We start from the raw sequence: 23,961 nt of genomic DNA on the forward strand, positions 1-23,961 counted from the left end.
CGAAATATAGGCCGAAAATATGTAAGCGGAGGTCAATTCTTGTTTAAATAATCGCATAAGCACCCTTTATAATATTACCCATTCAACTTGTAAGGTCACGCTTCATTACATACATAATTTGGTATACAACTACGACAAATGCCACTATCGATTCTGTGCCTGAAAAAAGAGTCAATACATCTTGCGGTAAAAGTGCGACAAGATTATATTTTTGAAATATGCCTTTAAATGACGCCATCCAATAGATTTGGCAGATACTCAATTTACCCCTTAAATTTATAATCTATATTCTCCATACCAAAATGACAAGGTTGTGCACTCAAAAGACACTGATAGTAGTGTTATGATGCCATCATCGCCAGCCGAGTACATTAGTACAGAATACTTTGTACATGTCTTGATGGAATTGTATGCATCATATACATACACTTTATTGATAACGCGATAACAATAAATACATTATAATGATCAAACAATGAAAAAAAAAAGTAGGGCTATTATATCCGGATAAATCCTTATAGTAGGGATGCACATGCTGACTACAATAAAACGTAAAAAAAAACACATTTGTCAATTGAAAGTTGACACAATTAATCTGGGTTTCGGTTGATATATATTTTATTATTATTTTTAGTTTAGCCTGACAAAGGTAATCCACACATTTCACAGTTTTCAGCTCCTGCTGCATTGGTAAAGGTACAATGTCTACAAGAGACATTTGCAGGCGCGGGTGCCGATGAAGAGCCCGCTGATGTCTTTGAATTTGCTCTAGCATTTCCTTCTATAATCACCTTAGTAAGAACGTTGTCCCCTTTTTTTAAAAATATCACTCTATGTTACCTGTCTCTTTAATAACCATTTGAAGAGTATTCCAGCCGTTCAGGTTATTTATTTGTGAAATATCGCCTTCTCTACTTGTCACAATTTGACAGAATTGTTTGAATTCATCAGCTGTGAATATATCCAATGATTGAATGAAGCATAACACATGGAAGTCATCCAGGGCCTTTTTCAAATCAGTTGGTTCTTTAGCACCATTCAAGCACTTTGTAAGGGACGCAATATCTTGGTGCACCAATCCTCCTCTGTTTTCAATAGGGAAAGTAGAGGAGGGGTTAAATAAAGGAGAAGGATTATGAGGGAAGCCATTGGTGACCTAAGAAGAAAAAAATAAAGTTATTTCATTGAAATTTTTTTCATTCATTGTTTCAATGCATTACATTGACCAAGAGATATTCCACGGGGAAGGTTGGTTTAGCTGATTGCTTGACGACGACGTTATACTCGTTTTTGAATTTATAAAAGACTTCAGGAACATAACGTTCATGAGGGATACTATCTTTAACACGCATCACAGATGGTTTCCTGCTTGGTTCAACAATCTCTGCTGCCTCAAGGGCTGTTAAAGTATCTGAGACTTGATACGCCTTGACATCGATATTTCCTTCTGTATCACCAGAAATAACACAAGTAACGAATTTGGAACTGAATTTACCGGTGACAGATTGCTTAGTAACGTTGGGATGGCGTCGTTGCATCTCTGCTGCAAAAAGACATTCAAGCGAGGATAAAAAGTATGAATTTACATGACGTTTGGCTACAACACTTCCACTTCCGGTGCCATCGTCAATCAAATCAGAAAATACCATACCAACCTGCACAAGGCCACATGCCTCTGCTGCTTGATTCACCTTGGCCTCCTCTTCCCAAGGCAAAGTTAATTTAATACCGTCGAAATGATCTTCTTGAGGTGGCTCATAGATTGCTTCGACTACTGCTTTGATGCCTAAAGGAACATCAAGATAAGGCTCGTATCGACCATATAAATATCCAAAACGTTGAGACCCGGTTGATCTCCAGAAATTTAAAAAGGATTCAATTAATGATGCTGATGAGAATTCGATATGATCCACCATACGATAAGTCTGTCTTTGAAGTGTAATAGCACTTGGTTGACATTTGGTACAAATTCCCTCGGGCCATGGTGCGTGTCCACCAGTACAAGGTACTTTCACCTTAAATTGCTGTTCCTCCAAAGGAGGCACATTGTTTCCTGATGCAGCCGAATTCTTGGATCGCTGTGCGGCATTTAGTTGACGTAAATAGGCGTGGAATGACATGTGCTTGATCTTATTTTCTTCCAGATAGTTGGCATCATAAGGCTAGAGGAAAAGAAATTAGTAAGTCGCTCAGCAAAATTCCAATCATATTATTTTATATACCTCTAAAGGCATACAGTAATCACACATGGCATTAGCTCCGTGACGACAACTACAGGAACAGGTATTTATTAGTAAGCTCATCAGGTAGGTGTTTTTCAATGAATAGGTTACAATTTGGGATCCTTTTTGCGATCGATTAATCCTCTTTGTTTTTCCAAAAAGTCGTCGACGGCATCTTGCTTAACAGAAATAGGAGCATTCTCATTGCTGTTAGGTTTCACTTGCTCTTCCTCGGGCTTACTATACGTAACGTAGATAATGTCTCCATGCCTAAAGAAAAGACCATATTAGGAACGACGTTTTAAAGTTCGTTATTTTCGTTCGTTTTACTTGAGGCCTGCAGAATCGATAGTTTTATCTGCTAATTGGGAAAGAGCAGCTGCTGTTGCAGGATTAGGGTCTTTTCCCATGGCCATTGTAGAAGGGTCGGCTACTTTTAACAGCTCTGCCACTTTTAAAGCAAGAGTTCCAAAGGTCTCTCCGGCTTCGACTTGAACTCGGTTCATACCCTCTTTGGATCGTATACGAAGCAACTATATTACGTCAGTTTTTTTTAATAATGGTAACATGGATAGTTTTCTTACCATTTTATCTTTTTATAAAAAAGTAATACGCAAAAGAAATAAGTAGAACTGCTTTAAAAAGCGGGTTTGCATTTATTATGTACTTTCCACGCAACCTATAATCGTGACCGGTGAATTACGCGTAATTTTAAATGCAAAGTCTCGGGAAAACGAAACGATGAACTACGTCACTTTCATAGTATCTGTATACAAGACTTTATTGAAGTTTATCAGTACTAAGTAGGATATGAACGCAATCAGTTTATCGTAGTAAAGGCCGCGATTAGGTTATTGGTTTGAATAGAAAATCATTAGATTTATTAATAAATTTTATGCTCTATTCCCAAAACGTTGGTAAAAGAAGCAGAAATCTTGTCCTTTTGCAAGTTCTTTCCGATCAATACGATTTTACTAGAGGTATCGTTGGCATCAATGTCATCGCCAGCAAATCCTTCTTGGATATCATATAAATCCTGGACACCCTGGATTACCATTCTCTTTTTACTACTGCCGTCCTGTAATAATTTATCCTTGGGAGGATATAAGATACCCTTTAATCTTAAAACGGTAACAGGTTCATCGTCTTCATTAGATCCAGAAACTCTCTTTTCCCATAATAATTCTTGTATCCAATGTTCGAGTTTTTCTACTGTCTCTAAATGTTGGTCAAATTGGATACAGACGGTTTGAACTTCCTATATAATTGTTAGCTAAAAAGATCAAAGTATGTCGCATACAAATATTACATGGCTGATTTGATGGGCATGGTTACTTCCGTGCTCTTGAATTTTTTGGGTTTGCTTAACGAGTGCAGCAGCATTATTCACATCATATGCCTTGATATCAAGAACATAGTCTAATGGGATTCTACGTAGGATGAATAAGGATGAGCATGAAAATAAGTATAGGAAACCTACTTTGATCTTTCAGTGACAATCATATCAGCCACGGTATTGATTGAAGATAGATCCTCCTTTAATTGTTCTAATTCTTGCTCGTTCAAAAGATCCTTCTTGTTGATGACGATACGATCAGCAATAGCAACTTGCTTAAGTGCCTCATTGATCATGACATCCTCCTTCTTTTCATTGATGTGATCCTTGATGTTCTTTGCATCGATTAGAGTAACAATGCCGTCCAAATAAATTTCACTTCCTAATCCATCGTCTAACCAGAACATGGATGCAATTGGTCCTGGGTCTGCTAAACCACTTGTTTCCAACAAAATGTAATCAAACTTTCCTTTCTTTTCCATTAAGTTTTCAATAGCCTTGACCCCGATGTCCCTATTTTTTTTTTTTTTTTTTTTGTAAGTATGAGTTTAGGAATAGAAGGATGGATGAATGACATACTTTGTGGAACAACATAAACAGCCGTTTCTCAATTCCAACCATTCCTCATAAAGGCTACCGTCTTGATTGACAGACAGACTTTTTTCAATATCGCTACCTGCACTTAATTAATTATCACTCCAGAAAAATACCCTTCTATCAACACTTACTGTCTCCAAATTCGTTTAAAATCACAGCAATCTTTTTATCGTGCTTTTCGGTCAAAATATAGTTCAATAAAGTTGTCTTTCCGCTGCCCAAAAAACCTAGCAACAATGTTAGTGCCACTAATGACAAGGTTCTTTTTTTTTTTTTTCTAATATACCTGTAACAATGGTAACAGGAATCTTGCGATGTTCGCTTTCTGTAACAACGTCGATACTTTCGTTGTTATCTCTGTAATTTTTTATTAATTTTTTCTTTATTTAAATATGAGCTTGCTAGACAATCATATCTTACGCTTCAGTGTTTGCAGGTACGAGCTCTGGGATATCGTCAAATTCTTCAGACATGGTAAATGTAGAAACAAGTTATAAAGAAGAAAAAGAAAAAAAGAGGCCTTTTTCATTTTAGCGCGACATGCTTACTCCGAAAAAAGCGTCACACTGTCAAATTTGATTATGCAGGATCGTTAATCTTTCACTATAGCCCCTCAACCAACTAACTTTCTTTATTCTTTACCGACGACAGAAAATACAGGCGAAATATAGCCATATATAGCTTGACATGTATAAATGTAAATAATAATCAGCCCAACCTCATATAATATTTACTCTCACTCACAAGCATCATAATCATCATAAACAATTAAAAAGGCTTTGATTATACCAGAAGTAAGTAACGAGGATAAGGCTGGATTGTTAGAATCAGCTATTTTCATTTCTGAAAACAAAATACACGGACTCTCAAAGCATTCAATCGGGTTTTCACATAGCAAAAAAAAAAAAAAAAATAAGATTGACCAATTGAAGTTCTGAAAAATGACCAAGTGATGTTCGGAAAAGTGACCAGATGATGTTAAAAAATGTCTAAACCTCCGTTTTTTTTTTTCCATACAAGTCTAAGAAAAATGTTTACGTCGATGGACATGCCATATTATCCAAACGTTATGGGACGATCGATTTTTGTCTGCCATTGAATATGCTTCACTATCATTACATGTTATTACTGAATCGCTGATAGACAACTACCAAGCTCTGACTTGCTTGGGAGGTTTTTGCAAGTGTTTCTATTTTAAGTAAAGGCTCAAACATTATGGATGATTGAACAGACAAATGAAATCATCCTGACATAAGCTTGTTTATCTATAAATAAAGCTGGTTCACACACTTTATCCTTCTTCTTTTCTTTTCCCTTAACATACTTCTTTTATCTTATTATGAAAGTAACCGATCACGTAAAAAGGTTCGTTTAGTAGTGACTCTTGTTTCTTTGAAAAGAAGCTAAATTGAAAAAGATATATATTGTGATATTGCGGCTGCGGCTAGTCTTTGCTATAGGAGGGCGACCTCCTAGGCAGAGAGTTCATGAGTTTTGGAACTCACGAACCGTAAATGGCTGTGATTGGACTGTAAATGGTTGTGAATATACTGGCCTGCTGGTCTTCTGGCCAGAATTTCTGTAAGTAGTATAAAAAAAATACGTTTGAAAAAAATACGGAGGTCTAGACATTTCCCTTTTCCTCTTCCTAAAAAGTATTTGCCTGGAACTATTCTGATGAGCAAGCTATTGTTAATTGATAAAAGATGTTATTAATCTTGTTGTCTCAACAGTTATTGGTATGACCTTAAATATTTCTGTTAGCATGCTACTAATCCTTTTCGTTTGTGTAGGACCAAATGCCAAAGATCAATACGTTGCCATTCCAACTGAGTGGGTTAATTTTACTCGCTCTGATGTCGCGTACGAGCCAGTCAACTGCTCCAGTGATCTACCGCGCATTCTAATCGAAATTCAAAATAAGGCAGATATGCATTTTTATCAACGGCTAATCGACTACTCGCGTTTGGTTGTCAGATAGTATAAAGCATCTAAGCTTCCTATTGTTGTGGCAATTGTGATTAATTCAACAAGTAAAGATCTACTTGAAACTGAAATACCTGGTTCTCATATCCCTTTCGCCAAGCAGCTGTCGAGTATTGGCTGGGCCAGCTCATGTCTTTTATTCAATGCAGAGACTGTTGCACCCTATCTCAACGAAACCCCACTAAACCCATTACTCGCACTTGTTCACTGTCTTATTGAACAAGAGTCATCACTTATGAACTTTGCACAATCCAATGATCCAACCTTGATTTCTTTATATACCAAAATGAAAAATATAGTTGGTGACCCTATTTATGAAAACGAAAGCTCTATTCATGTATTAAAAAGTGTATGTGCTCAATCAAAATCGGAATGCTACAAGGCAAAGATAGCCCTCCAAAATCAAGATCAACCTGTTGGCGTGCGCATCGAAAGAGCTATAAATATTTTGGATAATGCCATTAGGCCTTCACACCAAGACCGTCTGGACGATATTGATTTCCTATTATAGATTCTCAATTTAGAAATAAATCGTTCGACCCAAAAGTGCAGGACCAACTCCCGTCCATGTCCTGCACTTCGACCCGATTCTCAAAAAGGAAATCTTAATTCACAAAACAGTAAAAAGCAGACAGTTAAGCGTGTTGGAATATTAGAAATACGTCAGCTGAATATTATTATTTGTTGTACAAATGGATATAAATTGCTAAAATCATCTTTGGAACAAAAACTGTCCGGACGGTCTTGGTGTGAAGGCCTATTGCATATATCGATGAAGTAACACAAAAGCGGCATTTTGAGGATCCATTATCCGATTTCGAATTTGCCGAGCAACAAGTGGATAAAAACTGGTATATACCATGGAAAGCTCAATTCCAACAGTGGAAAATACTGGGCCGCTTTGAACAATATAAGTCGTATCAAAGTGCTCAAAGTGCTTATCACCGCTCCATGAAAAAGCAAAAACAAACTGAACAAACTGAATACCAACAGGGAACACCTGCAGAAACCTCATCATCATCACCTCTTAGGGAAAGGCAGTCATCATCATAAAATGAATATTAGTTATTTATATGTTCCCCTCATCATAGTTAATAGGAAAAATAATAGTATTCTAGGCATTAAGAATCAACGAAGGATCGCTTAATAGTTAAGCGTATAAGGCTGTTCTCAAGCAAAAAAATTTGATACCCCCCTCCATAAGGAAATTATAACCTTTAAATTTCATAACTACTCCATTTAAAAAATTATACCACCCTCTGAAGGTGGATTAATTCTTAAAATGGATTTGCAAACCCCTAATTGTCGTTAATGCGTTATTAAGATTTACATGTTAATTTCGGTGCTATGCATACTGGATATGCACAAATATTTTTGAGGAAAATGAAATTAACCTGAAGAAACAAAATGCTGTTATTTATGAATATGTAGCCAATACATTCATCATTATGTGATAAAAAAGTTGGAAATACACGCACAAGACCAAATACTGGCTTGTGAAAGCAGCAGTTAAAAAAATCGCTAGTAAAAAAAGCCAACAGATTACAATGACCGAGGATTTTTTTTTTTTTTTTTTTTTTTTTGCATGAATCTTGCTCATTTTTTATTTGGACAGAAGAACACAAAAGGGTGATTGATTTAACGCACGGTATAAAAATCATAATTGTTGCGGTTAGATGCGTTTTACCTTTTATGTAGCGCAGTCAATGATCATGAATGGACCTTGAGGGGAAAAACTATGATTGGACGGAACGAGGGGGGACGTGTGTGTGGAGCGCGCGCGTAAGTCGGTTACATTTTGGATGAAAAGTCACGGGAACTTTAGTGGCTTAGTCCGAGATTTTTTTTTCTGGGCTACCACTTAAAAAAAAAAAAATATCATATCCTGCTACTTTTTTCCACATTAAATAACACAATTTTAATTAACAATGGCTAAAAAGAAGGGTGGAAAGAGAAAGGACGACGACTGGTAAATTTCGTTATAGAGATTTTTTTTTTTTTTTGGCTGGTTTCTCGGTACTTTTTTCTATTGCTGGATACTAAAAATTCAAAAAAAAAATATGTAGGGAGGACCCATATGCTGAGGAAGCCGCAGCCGCCGAAACCAAACCCGAAGAAACCGAAGAAAGTTTTGCTCAAAGAGCCACTGCTTTCAGTGCTCTTGCCCAAGATGATGAAGAGGAAGACGGGTAAATGTCGACTTATTTTCGGTAACTTTTATGCGCCGCGTCACTAATTTCATTACTTTAGTTTAATGGCCATGGTCAATAAGGCCGCCAAAAACAAGGTCAAGAAGGGAAAGAAGGGAAAGAAGCAACAAGTAGAAGAAGAAGAGGAGGAAGAGGAGCAAGCTGCTCCTGTTGCTGTTGCTGCAGAAGAAGCCGATGTCGATGCCGATGATTACGATTGGGCTAATGACACCAAGAAGGGTAAGAAGGGAAAGAAGGGAAAGCCTACCGAATCCCCCGCTGAACCCGCTTCTCCTGCCCCCGCCGAGGAGGAAGGAGAATTCCGTATCTTGACCAAGAAAGAAAAGGAAAAGATCAAGAAGGATAAACTCAAGGAAGCTAAACGTTTAGCTGCTCTCGAAAAGAAGCAACAACAAGAAGCTGAAGATGCTGAATTTAACAGACTTCTTGGTTTGGAAGGAAAGGACGCTGCCGCTGCTGCTGGCGGTGATGCTGCTGCTGCTGCTGGTGGTGAAGCTCCCGTCAAATCCAAAAAGCAATTGCTTAAGGAAAAGAAGGCAAAGAAATTGGCCACCAAAGAAGTCGAACCTGAGGCTGCTCCTGTTGAAGAGCCCGTTGCTCCCGTTGCTGCCAAGGGTAAGAAGGCCAAGGGTGGTAATGTTGCTGCTTTAAGAGTAAGTTGAAAAACATATATTTTAGCCCTGTGCAATGCATATTAATGAACAAAGTAGAAAATGGTCGAAGCTCAACGTGCCATTGAGGAAGCCGAACGTAAGCGTATTGAAGATGAACGTAAGCGTCTTGAAGAGGAAGAAAAGAGAATCGCCGAAGAAGAAAAGAAAAAGGAGGAAGCTCGTGCTGCCAAGAAAGAGAGAGAGAGACTCAAGAAAGAGGAACTTCGTAGACAGGGTAAGTTACTTACCAAGTCTCAAAAGGAAGCTCAACGTATCGCTCAATTGCGTCACGAACAATTATTGGCTGCTGGCCATATTCGTGTCCAAGCTCTTGAAGAGACTGATGAAAAGCCCAAGAAGATTGTTTATGGTAACAAGAAGAAGAAGGGTCCCACCAAGGAGGAACAAGAGCGTAAGAAGGCTGAAGCTGCCGAAAAGAAGCGTTTAGAAGAAGAGGAAAAGAAGCGTTTGGAGGAAGAGGCTAAGAAGGCTGCTGCTGAAGAATGTAAGTATATTTATATACATAAAAAAAAGCGTATGGGCATGACACTCATTTTTGTTTTGTTTTTTTTCTGTAGCTGAGGAAGAGGATGATTGGGAGAAGGCTCTTGAGAGCAGTGACGAAGAAGTAAAGAAGGAGGAAGAAGATCTCGATAGTGATTGGGATGCTTCTAGTGCCGAAGAAGAGGAGGAGAAGCCTGCACCTAAGGCTGCTGCTCCTGCCAAGAAGGCCGCTGCTCCTGCTGCTGCTCCCGCCAAGAAGGCCGCTCCTGCTGCTGCTGCTCCTGCCAAGAAGGCTCCTGCTAAGAAGGCTGCTCCTGCCAAGAAGGAAGAGTCTGAAGAAGACTCTGAGGATGATTCTGAAGATGACTCTGATGATGATTCTGATGATGATAGCTCTGACTATGATTCTGACGAAGATAGCTCTGATGAAGAACTTACTGCTACTCAACGTCTTGCAATCCAAAAGAAGGAAGAAGCAGCTGCTCGTCGTATTCAACGTCAACAAGAAGCTTTAGCTAATCGTTCCAAGGACGATTTGCGTTCTCCTATTTGTTGTATTCTTGGTCACGTCGATACTGGTAAAACCAAGTTGCTCGATAAGATTCGTCAAACCAATGTTCAAGAAGGTGAAGCTGGTGGTATTACTCAACAAATTGGTGCCACTTTCTTCCCTGCCGATGCTATTGAGAAGAAGACTGCTGTCCTCGGTGCTGATCGTGCTGAGAAGCTCAAGGTTCCCGGTATCTTGGTTATTGATACACCAGGTCACGAATCTTTCACCAATTTGAGAAGTAGAGGTAGTTCCCTCTGTAACATTGCTATTTTGGTTGTTGATATCATGCACGGTCTTGAACCCCAAACTCTTGAATCCATTCGTTTGCTTCGTGATCGTAAGACTCCCTTCATTGTTGCCTTGAACAAGATTGATCGTCTCTTTGAATGGAAGGCTATTCCTGATAACTCTTTCCTTGATTCTCTTGCCAAGCAAAAGCCCTCTGTTCGTGCTGAATTCGAAAAGCGTGTTGATGAAACTTTGCTTGCTTTTGCTGAACAAGGTCTTAATTCCCAACTTTACTACAAGAACAAGAACTTTGCCAAGTATGTCTCTTTGGTGCCTACCTCTGCTCACACTGGTGAAGGTATTCCTGATATGCTTAACTTGCTCATCAACTTGACACAATCTCGTATGAGTGAAAAGCTTATGTATATTACCGAACTCGAATGTACTGTTCTTGAAGTCAAGGTGATTGAAGGTTTAGGTACTACTATTGATGTTGTGCTTGTCAATGGTTGGTTACATGAAGGTGATCGTATTGTAGTGTGTGGTCTAAACGGACCGATTGTGACGACTGTTCGTGCACTGTTAACACCTCAACCTATGCGTGAATTACGTATCAAGTCACAATATGTTCATCACAAGTCAGTTAAGGCTGCTTTGGGTATTAAGATTTCTGCTCCTGATCTTGAAAAGGCAATTGCTGGTTCACGTCTTTTGGTGGTTGGACCTGATGATGATGTTGAGGATTTGAAGGAAGAAGTTATGTCTGATTTAACCAACTTGATGTCATCTATTGATCGTACTGGTCATGGTGTCTGGGTTCAAGCCTCTACTTTGGGTGCACTTGAAGCCTTATTAGAGTTCTTGAAGACTTCCAAGATTCCTGTCTCTGGTATTAATATTGGACCTGTTCATAAAAAGGATGTTGTGAAGGCAAGTGTGATGCTTGAAAAGGCAAGAGAATTTGCAGTGATGCTCTGTTTCGATGTCAATATTGATAAGGAAGCTGAAATTTTGGCTGAAGAGATGGGTATCCGTGTGTTCCAAGCTGATATTATTTATCATTTGTTTGATCGTTTCCAAGAATACCATGCTTCTATCACTGAACAAAAGCGTAAGGATCAAGCTTCTTCTGCTGTCTTCCCTTGTGTGTTGAAGATGATTCCTCGTGCTATCATTAACAAGAAGGATCCTATTATTATTGGTGTGGATGTGATTGAAGGTACACTTAGACTTGGTACACCTCTTTGTGTGATTAAGACCAATGCTGAAACCCAACAACGTGAAATTATTACACTTGGTAAGGTCACCTCTATTGAACAAAACCATAAGACGATGGAACAAGTCAAGAAGGGTGGTGCTGGTGGTGGTGTTGCCATTAAGATTGAGTGTGCCTCCTATGAAACTCCTAAAACATATGGTCGTCACTTTGAAGATAGTGATGAATTATATGCCAAGGTTACTCGTCAATCTATTGATATTTTGAAGGAATCTTTCCGTAACGATTTATCCAAGGAAGAATGGGCTCTTGTTGTAAAGCTCAAAAAAGTCTTGGGTGTTGATTAAATTTTTGGTTTAAACAAATAATAATATATCACAATAAAAAGGAAAGAAAAAAAAAAGGGTCTTTCCTATCCTCTTTCTTTTTTGTCAAAACATGCACATATTCAATAAAAAAAAAAGTATTTAGAATTGAAACTACATTCCTATTTTTTTTTACTATCTCACAGATATATAAAAAATTATTTATTTGGATGACCGATCCTTGGCTTTTCTTTTATTATCCACTTTTTACCTTTTGCTGACATTTTAAATGGTAAGTTGTGAAAGCACTGTTATATACAGCAATGTCTTTTAATAGATGTTAACAACCTATTCAAGGCACCTCAAGAAGACCAACGTAACTTACTACAGCCTGAAGATTTAGAATCAGGTTATAGACCCACTCCATCCGCCAATGTCAATAACAACAATGCACAACAGGACAACAACACTACCACAGCAATAAGAGAGTATTTTGAGCAATCCAGGTACATACATATATATATATATATATAAAAAGGTGTCACATATATTGACGCGCATCACATCCGTAAATACAAGCCATCCTATTGCAGCGTTGTTTTTCTTGCTGTTTAGATTAGGTGCATTATTGACCTATTTATTGGGATCATTTTTCACGGACAATTTCACTTTTGTATTTGTCTTGACCATTCTTTTCCTCGCCTTTGATTTCTGGACAACAAAGAATATCTCGGGTAGATTATTAGTGGGACTTCGTTGGTGGAATGAAATTCAGCCGGATGGAACCAATAAATGGGTATTTGAAAGTGCTAGTGTAAGTGAATAAAAAGAAAAGAAATAGTGTGAACGTAGGCTGATAAGATAAATAGCCTAGTAGAATCAATAATGCTGCTGATAGTAAACTCTTTTGGTGGATGTTATATGGTACACCTGCTCTCTGGGGCTTATTTGCATTCTCTAGTTTCATCACAATGAAGCCTTCATGGTTAGTCATTGTTGCTGTTGCTCTTGCATTGAATTTAGCAAACGTTTACGGTTATTCTCAATGCGATAAAGAGGCTAAAAAGAAATGGGCTACTGGTATGGCTACACGATCTGCATTAGGTTCATTAGGAAGCGGCGCAAGTGGATTAGTTGGAAAGGCTTTCACTTCGGGTATTGGAAAAGTGTTTGGTTCAAGATAATAAAAAGTACTTTTTTTAATGATTATTTGTATTGGGCATAAGGATCGTTTCCTGCAATATTACGACGTTGACCAAAGCTCATACCAGACTATTGAAACATGTCATTAAACAATCTCTTTACACCATTGTATGTATTACTTACTTGGTTTGCTCCTCCTGTATATCCATATTGATACGTGTTGAATGTCGCATTGGCAGCATTGGCAGCGTCTTTTGAATAGGTGCCTTTTTGCTTATCAGCAAGCTTAGGGCCGAGATACTAAAGGTTATACAATTAACTAAAAAGCAGTGATAATATTAAATCGCGTGATAGTTACAGTAGGTGATGTTCCAGCTTTATATCCATATCTCGATAATGCAAAAATAGAGTCGATCACTTGTGTCATGTTTTTCTTTTCGAATAAATCAATTGTTTGGAAAAGATCGTGCTTTGGTACTCCCAAGGCCTCAGCTCCCCGTAAGAAAATTGAGATATTTTCCATCTGAAGTTACAACTTTGTTGAGAAAAAGGACTATTGTGTTATGTTCAAAAAGACTTACTTGGATGAAGGGCATTTTAGATTGCTTGAATCTACCTTGTCCGGGAACTAATTTACCAATGACCCTATTGTCTGTTCAATACATTTACATGATGAATCAACTTGAAAAAAAAAACTTACTTGCACAGAATGACACCGTCTTTTAAACTCTCGGCAAAATCGTCACTAGGGAACTTCTCGCCAATAATTTCCTCCATCCATTGTCTAGCTTCTTGTTCACGTTCGACAGAATATTTAGAGTCAATTCTGGCTTGAATCTCTAGCAGTTGTACAATCGCATTAGAGCCAAATTTTCTACTGTATCAGCATAATCAACTACAAACCTTTATCGATTCCATAAAGGGGGGTTTCTTCTTCCATATTGTATAAACTAAAAAGGGAAAGCTACTTCTACTTGCCACTTCCTGCGAGATAACTTCGGCTTTTAAAAAGTTTCAAGTCACAAACAACTGAGAAAAAAAAAAAAAAAAAAAAAAAGAGTAAGGCAGAAGTGTGCAAGCCGGGATAAGGGTACCCCCACACATTATTATTTTTTACCTCTTTAAAATATAACGAATAAACAATGTTGTCTAGTTTAAGTAAGCGATCCTTACAAGTAGCACGTTGTGCTTCTAGAGCCAATGTAAATATAAAGAAGCAGAAAAAACAATGTCACCCCCTGTCAACTAACCATTCCCAATAGGTTACACGTCAAGCTTCAACCAACGCTCCTAAACACACAGCCTATGAAGAAGCTCTTCAATTGATTCAACTCGACAAAAAGGAAAGATTAAACATGTTGAGTCGTATTGAAAAGGAAATTAGCCGTGTCGCCAGCAGTAAGATCCTACCTTATTTGTACCCCTGGTAAATACTAACTGTCTACCTTAGCTTCTACTCCTGCTCAATTAAAGGCTCTTGATGCTTTAAAGTTTGACTTGCAAGTAAAGGCCGAATTAAACGAACCTGAAGTTCAAAAGAACTTTAAGCTTGGCAACAGTAAGGACTTTTTATACTACTACAGAGAGGAAAGAAAAGAAAACTGACTATTGTTATAGTTGACATGTCTAAGCCAGTTTACCGTTACATGTGTCAAAAGCAATTCGAAAAGGCACCCAAGAGTAAATTAATGGAACGTTTGACTCAAATGAATGTTATTCCCGATCTTTTAGCTCCTGGTATGAATCCTGTTGTTGAAGTAGCTGTCAAGTTGGCTGAAGGACCAATTGAACCTGGTGTATTTTTGAAGCCTGAACAGGTAAGAAGAACAGATATAAGAGTAGAGAAATATATGTGTATTAAAGAAAGGGGTGCCGAAATGATAGAGTATTGAACGTCCTCAAATTGATATCACCAACTTCCATACTGAATCACGATTATACACATTGATGATGGTGGATCCAGACGCACCTGATGTCGAAAACCAAACCTATCAACAATACTGTCATTGGTTAGTATCCAACGTACCTTTATCAGCCACTTCTCCTACTGTCAATGGAGGTGATTCTGTCTTGGACTATGTTCCTCCTCATCCTCAAAAGGGTACCAAATATCATCGTTACACTTTAATGGCATTCGAACAACCCAATGAAGGTCAAGAGAAGGTTGATATTAAGGTTGAAGGTAGAGGTAACTTTGATGTAAAGAACTTGGCTAAGGCTCATGGATTAAATGTCACTGGTGCCACCTTCTTCCGTGGTGAATGGGATGAAACTGTCAGTAAGATCTATAGCGAAATTCTTAAATCAAATGAGCCCAACTATGGTAAACCTCCCAAGGTTCAACGTTATATTCAAAGAACCGTGTATTATTAGACTTTTTTTTTTCTTTTCTTCTTTTCCCCCTCATTTATACATAAAAATAAAAAAAATATTTAATTTTATTAACCCAGCACCCCTTGTCAAATACCAATGTTGATTGCAACAAGAGCCCATTCATTGTTAAAAGCCACTATTTGTAAACGCTTTATAGCCACTGAAGCAATTACCAACGACGATGTTATTCACAGAGTAGATTTACGAGTGGGAAAAATTGTTCAAATTCAACAGCATTCAGAAGCTAATCACTTGTTTATTGAGCAAGGTTAGTCTTTTTTTAGAAACACTGAGTAGCTCACTGACCCTATTTATCTCTAGTTGATTTAAATACAGAGCCTACAGACTCAATTCCCAATCCACGTACAATTGTTAGTGGCCTTGCACCTTTTATGCCAATGGATTCACTTTTGGTAACACTTGACAACTAAAAAAAAAATCATGCATAATTTATTTTATTTATCTATTCGTCATAGAACAAATCTGTCATTGTAGTGAGCAATCTCAAACCCAGTAAGTTTCGAGGTGTTTTATCTCAGGGCATGCTTTTAGCATGTTCATCTGCTGATAATAAATCTGTGCAATTACTTTCTCCACCCGAGAATAGTGTAATTGGAGAACGTGTTCAGTTACAAGGTGTAGAATGGCAAGGACAAGTAGATGCTGTGTTAAAGCCCAAGCAAAAGGTATTCGAGCAGGTCGTCCCTTTCTTAAAGACGAACGAAGATGGTATTGCAACTTATAAGGGCATCCCATTCACCACTTCTGCAGGTGAAGTTACTGGGGACATTAAAAATGCTCAAATATCATAGATTCTCGTTTTAAGCGATAAATAAAGCCCAACTTTGTTCTTTTCATTAATAATTCCGTAAGACTTGCAGGAAGTGAATGTCTAACTTTACAGTCCTTTTTTTAAAAAGAGAGGTCAAAAACATTCTTGTTGATTACATAAAAATGTTTAAACATGGACATGGTGCAGGTGAGGACCTTCATTATACCATGAGTTTGTATGCTCTTAATGATGTGAATTTTGTTGGAAAGGGATGGTTTGTGTATCGTTCAAGGGACTGGTATCACGCGAAATGCAGCTGCTGAAACTGATGGAAACTTAAGCATTTCCCTGCTACATTTTTTTTTCCTTGGGTTCTGAAAAGGCGGGCGGCGGTACTGGGTCCGGCGTGTGTCAGCTCTCGGGTGCTTTCACTCCCAAATGGTAGCGGCCTCAGAATCCTTTCTTTTATACTTTAATTTAATAAAATATATATACGCAATTCTATTGGCTACATTTTGCCTCAAGCCAAATGCATGAAAAGTCTCCATTGAAGCGGGTTTTAAATGCTCTTGGGATTGTTAATGGGCTTCCATTCATTATTTAATAATGAGAGTGTGCATGTCTGGAGTTAATTCATGGACATTCAGACCTATTATTCTACAGGAAGTATACAACCAATGTCGAAATCATGATTTATTGATGAATGAAGATATGTGATCCAGATTAGAGTAGAGATCATGTGGCCTGTAGTAAGTCCAGTGTACAGCTGCAAAATCAAGGACATATATATTTATCTATCAGTAGAGTCTAATTTAATGCACACCTTTCCGGAAGGCAATCATTGTAGATAACACAGAGAGTTCTCTGTTGACCATCTAATTACTTAAGAACTGCAACAATATTACATTAGAGCCGCCTCTAGCTAGTACAGAAGCCACATATCTTTTGCTGTGTAAATATACAACGTATATCAGAAATGCCACAGCGTTCAATTTAATTATAATACTGGTTATTCGCCTCTATAATTTCCAACTAGAACAACTCACTGACGCATAACATACATGTTGCTTTATCTTAATTTAATTAATAAAACAATCCATTTATTTTGCACATAAAAAAATTAAGCAACTTGGGGAAAGTTTCTTCTATTTAACAAAACCGCCTTTAAACTGCGAATGTCGCTCTTTAATCCAGCTACAGCAGCAGAATCACTGTTATTACGGTTGTAAGAACTTCCAGGTGCATAGGAGGCATAAGAGCTATATGGACTCGTTCCTTGAACAACATTTTTGAAACTTGTTAAATCTGATCTGAAATCACTGTATGTCTTTTGTTTTAAAGTATCCGTTATACGTTGACGGGAAGAAATGATGAGCGTATCGATTTTGTTGGATAATTCAGTCTGTCGTGAGGCAAGTGCATCCATCACTGTATTTTCATCGCCTTGATCAATCACAGCATCCAAATCGTCATTCTCCAAACGAAAGCTTTTTAAAGACTTTTGTAATTTGTCGGCAATTTCTTTACGTTGATTGTATCTGGTACGTTGATATTCTGCAATACGATTTAAGAGGGGTGCGATGAATTGCTAAAACAAACGAGTTTAATATTCATATCCAGATAAAGACAAATGTCACTTACTTTTAAAAGACCCACGGCACCGGCTGTTAATCCAACGGCTCCCATGCCTAATATGACAGCCATAGCAAATACCTTTTCTGCTGGAATAGGTGGGCTTGCTGGCTGAGGATAATATACAATTTGTGGTGGTCCATAATTAGCATTTCTAGCAGGTAAGACAGGTGCCAGTGGTGGTGTCTAAAAAAAAACAAATTATCACATGTTAGCATAGGAAAAAGAAACGGTATTGTATTAAGGCTTACATAGCTATTTGTAGCTGTACTGTTGGAGGAAGGAGTACTAGTTGAGACAGCAGTTGAAGAAGCGTCATCGCCACCTGATCTTTTAAATGCTTCATCAATTTCAGCTTGGTTCAATCCCTTCTTTTGTAAGAATGCAATCTTTTTTCCTTTGTCGGCGGATCTAACGTTAGGAGAGCTCAAGAATGAGACAGCAGACTTGATTAAGTCTTCTCTCAAGGGTGATACGATAGCTGTGGTGGGTTCTGTAACAGCTGTTGTTGTTGTAATAGGTGCTGTTGCAGGAATAGGGGTGGCATCCGATACAGCAGGAGTGACAGGTGTGGTTTCTGCTACACTAGGAGTAGCATGGTTCGCCAAAAGACTATCGAGCTTAGGTGGGGAATTAGAATCAGACATTTAGAAGAATAAGTGTACGGAAAAGAGTTCAAGAAGAAAGACAGAGAGAGAGAAAAAAAAAACTGTGGGGATTATAATTTTAAGGTTTTACACATGCTGACAAACCGAAAATTCGACCAAAATGAGGTGTACGAAGCGGGGATAATTGAGGACTTGAAAGATTATTTTGTATGATATTATTAAGTAGTTAGGATTAAAGAGTTGGATTATATGTATGTTGGTATTTATATGGGGGAAGGGGGAAGGAATTATATGATATAAAATTACAATTTTTTTTTTGTGTGTGTGTGTTTGTTTAACAGCAGCGACTTCGCTTGTTAGATCTAGTGTCACTTGTTAATGAAAATGAGTTACTTTCATTCATATCCAGTTCCATTTGAGGGACTTTCACCATCTTGGCGATTTGAGCAAAAGCTTTCTCAACATTATCACCATTCTTTGCACTAGCCTCGAAAAGAGGAATCTGCATTTTATCGCTTGAATGCACTTCAGCCCAAGCTCTTGCCTGTCTCCTTGAAACCACTCTATCATCAATGTCGATTTTATTTCCAATCATCAAAATAGGGAAATGACGTGCCTCTTCGCTTGGCAAAGACGACTGTTTTAAAAAATCCTCTCTCCAGCGTTCTACTTACAAGGTTAGATAACCTTCTACCGTGTGCATATTAATAAACTTACCCAAATGTTGGAAGGATAAGAAATTATTGACGTCGTAAACTAGTATACACGCATCCGCTCCTCGATAATAAGCGACTCCCAAGGACTGAAACCTCTCTTGTCCTGCTGTGTCCCAAATCTGCATCATGACTTTTTTACCATCGTCCGTTTCTACTTCCTTTGTAATGAAATCAGCTCCTATTGAATGTAAAAAAAAAAGGGGGGTGGGGAGATTAAATATTGCTATACAGTGGGTGTCAACGTCGTATATTACCATACCAATGGTAGCTTTATAAGCATTTGTAAATCTCTTGTGAATGTACTATTATAGTAAAACAAAAAGTAAGTTTTAAAGTTAAGCTATGTACGGTAAGATATGTTATATTTTACCTGATTCCGGAGACTAGTCTGTACAGAAAGATTGAATATCAGTAAATAAATATACACATGATTGTTAGCCAACATTACCTTGCCTACACCACCATCACCTATCAATACAACCTTTAGTATGTCTTTTTGCATGAAAAGATAAAATTTAATAGCTTTTGTTTATGTTTACAAAAGGAAAGAGGGAATAAAAACAAAAAGGAAAAAAAATATGGTTTCCTGTGCTCTCTTTATACTTGAAGTTCCGACGGCCGCCTTTTTAGAACTCATGACATGTAATCGGTTATCTTTATCTTCTGCAGTAGTTAATCTAACAAGACAATAGCATAAAAAAGCAATCTATAAAAGGCAATACAGCTGATAGACAAACAGTGCAGTAAAATAATGAGATGGGCGGCAAGCTACAATTAAGCCGTCAAAGGAGACGTGTTCCTTTTTAAACACTTATTGTTTAGGTTAACAACTACAATAAATACCCATGGTTCTTCCGAGTAGGTAATAAAGCATGCGCATACGTGCTATGTAATATAGTAAATACTTTAATATTTATATAATCTGCAATTTGTACGCATAAACTATTTTTTTCTTTTTCGTCCTATCAACGGCATCAATTATGGAGTTAACTTTCTTTGTCAAAATGTTGTAACCGACGGTGATAATGTTCTTCAATAGCACAACTACGTACAATAAAACCATTACAATGATATTTAATTTTATGACAACAAACGCAGTTAAAACAATGATACCGACTATATAAATAAAAGAATAAAATGTTACTCTATCTTACTTTCTACATTTTGCAATCCTAAAAACAACTGTCAACGGCGCATTATTTTTAGTGATTCTACTGATATGGCTAGCATATTTAACTCCATAGTTAGATCTGCTTACGAGTTTGAAGAGTATTGTCTAGAGCAGGAGCAATGTAGATTTGTTGTGCCTTTTCTTCCGCACAACTTGATCCGCCTACTTTATAAGGGTATTGTATACATCTATAGCTATATAGCTTACGTGGTGAACATTGTACGCATCCTTTTAGAAAATATAGGTGCCACTATAAATTACTGTATTCTAGAAATACTCAACATATTATTTTGGGCTGCCTACACATTGAAAGCACTTTGTCACGATATCATTATGATGGTTCCTCACACCGTTAGGAATCCCCTTTCAGCTCCGTATACTACGTCTAGTAATCCTAAAGCAATTACTACGAATATCCTATCTCCAGCTTCAAGTAATTCTGTTCTTAATTCGGGGAATACAATCTGTTCTATTCTTGATAACAACAAGTGCGTACAAGAATTAAAGTCCATTCCTACCAATTGCTACTTGTACCAAATTTTACCAACAGCAATTCGTGGTGGCTCTAATGAAGTCATGGGAAAAATTAATTACATCATGGCAAGAGTAGTTATACCTACCACAGGATTTATTTACCCTATCACTCATGTGCAGCCAAAATTTAATCCGATAGCGTCCATGATTGACACTATTTTAGAAAAACTATCTCCTACTACAAAAATGATGATCTGCTCTGTCGAACCGCAACCTATGACTAAGGCTCAGATGATGATGGATTTGTTAAAACGTGTAGCACAGTTTAAGAAACCCACAGTTTCTTACACATTAAATGCGACAGTACAGTGTGTCTACTCCAAGGAAGGAAGACAAAATTTAGTCAGCATAATTTGTAAGTTGTAACGATGAAATTTTAGTTTACATGTATTTACAATGATTTTTCTTTCGTTCCTTATCCCAGCTTTTTTATTTCTTATTTTCATCGGCTGTATTGCATACTTCACCTCCCGCGTATTTTATCAGTTGATTTTACGCTATATAATTAAGTGGCAACAACCCCCAACTACCGCACAATACAATGTGGTAGTTAGTCATGATGGAATAGAAGTGACAGGAAATAATATTAATAATATTATAGATACAGCAGAACCTACTCAGAATGAACCCATTCAAGAAGAACTGGTTCAGACACAGCCAGCTGTAGAAACGCTAGCTCAAGCACAACCGGCTCAAGCGCAACCAGCTCAAGAAGTGCAATCAACTCAAGGGGAGACAGCTCAAGTGCAACCAACTCAAGAGCCAGTTCAAGCACAGCCAACTCAAGTACAACCAGCAACACAGCCAGCTCAGGTACAGCCAGCTCAAGCTGAGTCAGCCCATAGAGAACTTAAGCAAGTAATATTCCAACAACCTCAATCTAGTGCAGGGGAACCAAGTCATATAAGAATTACACAAGGTACTCAAACGCAATTTACCCAACCTCGATCGACTCAAAATCAGTCAACTGGAAGTCCAGTTATTAGAGATCAAGCTATTAGAGATCGAATAACTGGAATTAAATTTAATAGAACTCAAACTACCAGAAACCAAGCTGCTATAGAACGATTTTCTAGAGACCGAGCTACAAGAGATCAAACTACTAGAAACCAACCTACTAGAAGCCAAACTACAAGAGATCAAGCTACTGTAGATGAACCCACTAGAGATCAGACTACAAGAGACCAAACTACAAGAGATGGAACTACAATGGATCAAGGTAATATAGATGGAGTCACTAGAGATCAAACAGCAAGAACTCAAGCTACAAGAAGTCAAGCCACGAGAGATGAAGCTGCTAGAGATCAAGCAACTAGAGATCAAGCCATCAGAGATCAAGCCATCAGAGATCAAGCTATCAGAGATCAAGCCATCAGAGAGCAAGCCATCAGAGATCAAGCTACTAGAGATAAAGCCACTAGGGAGCAAGCTACTAGAGATCAAGCCGCTAGAGATCAAGCCGCTAGAGATCAAGCCGCTAGAGATAAAGCCACAAGAGAGCAAGCTACTAGAGATCAAGCCGCTAGAGATAGGGCCATTAGAGATCAAGCTGCAAGAGATCAAGCTGCAAGAGAGCGAATTTTAAGAGATCAAACTGCAAGAGAGCAGATTTCAAGAGGCCAAACTACTAGAGATCAAACTACTAGAGATCAAACTACAAGAGGTCAAACTACTAGAGATCAGGTTACGAGGGATCGAAGCACAAGAGATCAAACTACTAGAAACCAACCTCTTGGAGATCAAGCTACTAATAGAGATCGAACTACCCAACGACAGCCTACCAGGAGCAAACCTGTCCTACATCCAGTGTTCCCAGTAACACAAGAGCAGTATGATGCAGCTCTAGAGTTTGAGAAGGAAGCAGATTATTCAAGATCTGACCCAGTAGTGTTTAGGGATACTGAAGAGGACTTACTAACAGAACCTGATAAGTATGGAAAAGCAGAAAAGTTACTGAGGAATGCTCTTAAAGAGGCTGAAAAAATCATAGACACCAATTTGGATACCCGATTCCCCACAGAACAAGTTCTGGACGAGCGCTACGAAACAATCAGTTTAGAAGAACTATACAGAAAAAAGCAACTTGCTGAAGAAGCTGCATCAGTTTGGAAGGAACCTCCACCATTTGTTCCGTTAGACGTGGACAGATATGAGATTCCAGGTGCTTCTAGAGGACAAAAAGGGAAACAGAAAGCGGGAAAAGGCCAAACGTCCAAGCCATAAGATAGAAAAGAGCTCAAGCATTAAGATAATAGATAACTCTTTGCAAAAGCAAATGTAACCTTTAATTCGTATTTAGTGTGCTATGATTAGAAATTTTAACAAATTTGTTTTTGCACTTATATCATTGTAAACAGAAATAAAGCGAGCGCGTATAGCTGTTATGAATATCAGTGTTGTTATTCCAGAATTTCTTAAAGATGGCTTTTGATGCACGGGCTGCTTTATGCTACTATTTAACTAAATCTGGCAGAGTGTTTATACTGTCTAGTCTATGAAACTCGTGAATTGATTGAATGGAAACATCAATGTCACAGGTGGATACAAATAATAAAGTTGCATATCAAACACAAACAATGTCGCATAAAGATGACGGTGCAATTGATCACATGTGGTGCTTTGATTCGAAATTGTATGTAATTATTTCATTTTGATTTGAAACGCTCATGTAATGTAGATCTCAACAAAATAAGGTTTGGAATGATATATCCAAGCAATAGTAGCGTGGATGTATACTATCTTCTGACCTTTATAGAAAGGGGAGAAGTAACGAAGATTTTTTATTTTTTTTTATTTTGACAGCCCAGATTCAAATTTGAAAAGGGATCAGTTATTAAATTAATAGTGAAATAGACCAGCCACTGTTTTCTTGTGTGGCAATACCCTCATTTCCAAATAAAAATAAAAGAACGGAGTCTGAATCTAGGAACAAAAAGTAGGTGGGGAGTGTAATGCATCTGTCGATCAAGCTGAATTAGGGGTGCTCTTGTACTCCATGCGACATGATGATTAGACCACAAATGCAAGATAATATCAAGAAAAAGATGATTTGGTTATGATCCTCATTACATAGACCCTCAAATCGCCAAAAGTGCAATGCACACGAAAAGAAATGTCAGGGCGGTTGCCTTTAGCATTTAAAACCACGCCAAAAAACTGGCGATTTCGTATTTGACGTGTTTTAATAGGCGCGTCTTTTTTT

The 23,961-nt window shown here is 37.9% G+C and overlaps 11 protein-coding genes across 11 annotated transcripts; 6 read left to right on the plus strand and 5 right to left on the minus strand.

The window, feature by feature from the left end:
* Window positions 1-596: 596 nt before the first annotated feature.
* EV154DRAFT_490951 (NPL4 family-domain-containing protein) lies at window positions 597-2,855 on the minus strand. The gene is made up of 7 exons (XM_051599480.1): window positions 2,807-2,855; window positions 2,553-2,755; window positions 2,334-2,492; window positions 2,223-2,271; window positions 1,221-2,162; window positions 841-1,156; window positions 597-781 (listed from the first exon to the last, which is right to left on the minus strand). The coding sequence occupies exons 1-7, from the start codon at window positions 2,807-2,809 to the stop codon at window positions 636-638; spliced, it is 1,818 nt and encodes a 605-aa protein (XP_051463245.1). The 5' UTR covers window positions 2,810-2,855; the 3' UTR covers window positions 597-635.
* Window positions 2,856-3,105: 250 nt separating this feature from the next.
* On the minus strand, window positions 3,106-4,040 carry EV154DRAFT_410774 (CobW/HypB/UreG, nucleotide-binding domain-containing protein; the record flags this gene model as incomplete). Its single annotated transcript, XM_051595415.1, has 3 exons — window positions 3,106-3,480; window positions 3,532-3,652; window positions 3,703-4,040. 3 exons carry the CDS (start codon window positions 4,038-4,040, stop codon window positions 3,106-3,108), a joined length of 834 nt encoding a protein of 277 aa, XP_051463246.1.
* A 1,892-nt stretch (window positions 4,041-5,932) lies between these two features.
* EV154DRAFT_585047 (uncharacterized protein) lies at window positions 5,933-7,327 on the plus strand (the record flags this gene model as incomplete). The annotated part of the gene is made up of 3 exons (XM_051606751.1): window positions 5,933-6,119; window positions 6,144-6,598; window positions 6,897-7,327. Coding segments are annotated over 3 exons (663 nt in total), but the record flags the coding sequence as incomplete, so codon positions are not given.
* A 698-nt stretch (window positions 7,328-8,025) lies between these two features.
* On the plus strand, window positions 8,026-11,984 carry EV154DRAFT_455501 (putative mitochondrial translation initiation factor IF-2). Its single transcript, XM_051597342.1, has 5 exons — window positions 8,026-8,110; window positions 8,208-8,330; window positions 8,392-9,004; window positions 9,062-9,509; window positions 9,583-11,984. Exons 1-5 carry the CDS (start codon window positions 8,070-8,072, stop codon window positions 11,850-11,852), a joined length of 3,495 nt encoding a protein of 1,164 aa, XP_051463248.1. The 5' UTR covers window positions 8,026-8,069; the 3' UTR covers window positions 11,853-11,984.
* A 77-nt stretch (window positions 11,985-12,061) lies between these two features.
* EV154DRAFT_176058 (uncharacterized protein) lies at window positions 12,062-13,133 on the plus strand. The gene is made up of 4 exons (XM_051594220.1): window positions 12,062-12,102; window positions 12,168-12,316; window positions 12,390-12,624; window positions 12,680-13,133. Exons 1-4 carry the CDS (start codon window positions 12,100-12,102, stop codon window positions 12,992-12,994), a joined length of 702 nt encoding a protein of 233 aa, XP_051463249.1. The 5' UTR covers window positions 12,062-12,099; the 3' UTR covers window positions 12,995-13,133.
* On the minus strand, window positions 13,017-13,893 carry EV154DRAFT_411028 (calponin homology domain-containing protein; the record flags this gene model as incomplete). Its single annotated transcript, XM_051595439.1, has 6 exons — window positions 13,017-13,082; window positions 13,137-13,253; window positions 13,312-13,476; window positions 13,535-13,598; window positions 13,654-13,792; window positions 13,857-13,893. 6 exons carry the CDS (start codon window positions 13,891-13,893, stop codon window positions 13,017-13,019), a joined length of 588 nt encoding a protein of 195 aa, XP_051463250.1.
* Window positions 13,894-14,023: 130 nt separating this feature from the next.
* Window positions 14,024-15,520, plus strand: EV154DRAFT_176055 (phosphatidylethanolamine-binding protein). Its single transcript, XM_051594219.1, has 5 exons — window positions 14,024-14,155; window positions 14,216-14,351; window positions 14,404-14,511; window positions 14,571-14,770; window positions 14,838-15,520. Exons 1-5 carry the CDS (start codon window positions 14,096-14,098, stop codon window positions 15,324-15,326), a joined length of 993 nt encoding a protein of 330 aa, XP_051463251.1. The 5' UTR covers window positions 14,024-14,095; the 3' UTR covers window positions 15,327-15,520.
* On the plus strand, window positions 15,329-16,190 carry EV154DRAFT_490970 (uncharacterized protein). The gene is made up of 3 exons (XM_051599481.1): window positions 15,329-15,594; window positions 15,648-15,739; window positions 15,803-16,190. The coding sequence occupies exons 1-3, from the start codon at window positions 15,423-15,425 to the stop codon at window positions 16,136-16,138; spliced, it is 600 nt and encodes a 199-aa protein (XP_051463252.1). The 5' UTR covers window positions 15,329-15,422; the 3' UTR covers window positions 16,139-16,190.
* Window positions 16,191-17,111: 921 nt separating this feature from the next.
* Window positions 17,112-18,413, minus strand: EV154DRAFT_547091 (peroxisomal membrane anchor protein conserved region-domain-containing protein). Its single transcript, XM_051604734.1, has 3 exons — window positions 17,982-18,413; window positions 17,740-17,916; window positions 17,112-17,686 (listed from the first exon to the last, which is right to left on the minus strand). The coding sequence occupies exons 1-3, from the start codon at window positions 18,375-18,377 to the stop codon at window positions 17,219-17,221; spliced, it is 1,041 nt and encodes a 346-aa protein (XP_051463253.1). The 5' UTR covers window positions 18,378-18,413; the 3' UTR covers window positions 17,112-17,218.
* Window positions 18,414-18,580: 167 nt separating this feature from the next.
* EV154DRAFT_490974 (P-loop containing nucleoside triphosphate hydrolase protein) lies at window positions 18,581-19,594 on the minus strand. Its single transcript, XM_051599482.1, has 5 exons — window positions 19,503-19,594; window positions 19,425-19,442; window positions 19,314-19,356; window positions 19,056-19,232; window positions 18,581-19,004 (listed from the first exon to the last, which is right to left on the minus strand). The coding sequence occupies exons 1-5, from the start codon at window positions 19,554-19,556 to the stop codon at window positions 18,673-18,675; spliced, it is 624 nt and encodes a 207-aa protein (XP_051463254.1). The 5' UTR covers window positions 19,557-19,594; the 3' UTR covers window positions 18,581-18,672.
* A 305-nt stretch (window positions 19,595-19,899) lies between these two features.
* EV154DRAFT_476064 (uncharacterized protein) lies at window positions 19,900-23,190 on the plus strand (the record flags this gene model as incomplete). The annotated part of the gene is made up of 5 exons (XM_051598010.1): window positions 19,900-19,916; window positions 20,261-20,346; window positions 20,428-21,114; window positions 21,361-22,920; window positions 23,117-23,190. The coding sequence occupies 5 exons, from the start codon at window positions 19,900-19,902 to the stop codon at window positions 23,188-23,190; spliced, it is 2,424 nt and encodes an 807-aa protein (XP_051463255.1).
* Window positions 23,191-23,961: the final 771 nt, after the last annotated feature.

The sequence above is a fragment of the Mucor mucedo genome, assembly GCF_025094135.1.
Source record: "Mucor mucedo strain NRRL 3635 chromosome Unknown EV154scaffold_3, whole genome shotgun sequence".
Lineage (NCBI taxonomy): Eukaryota > Fungi > Mucoromycota > Mucoromycetes > Mucorales > Mucoraceae > Mucor > Mucor mucedo.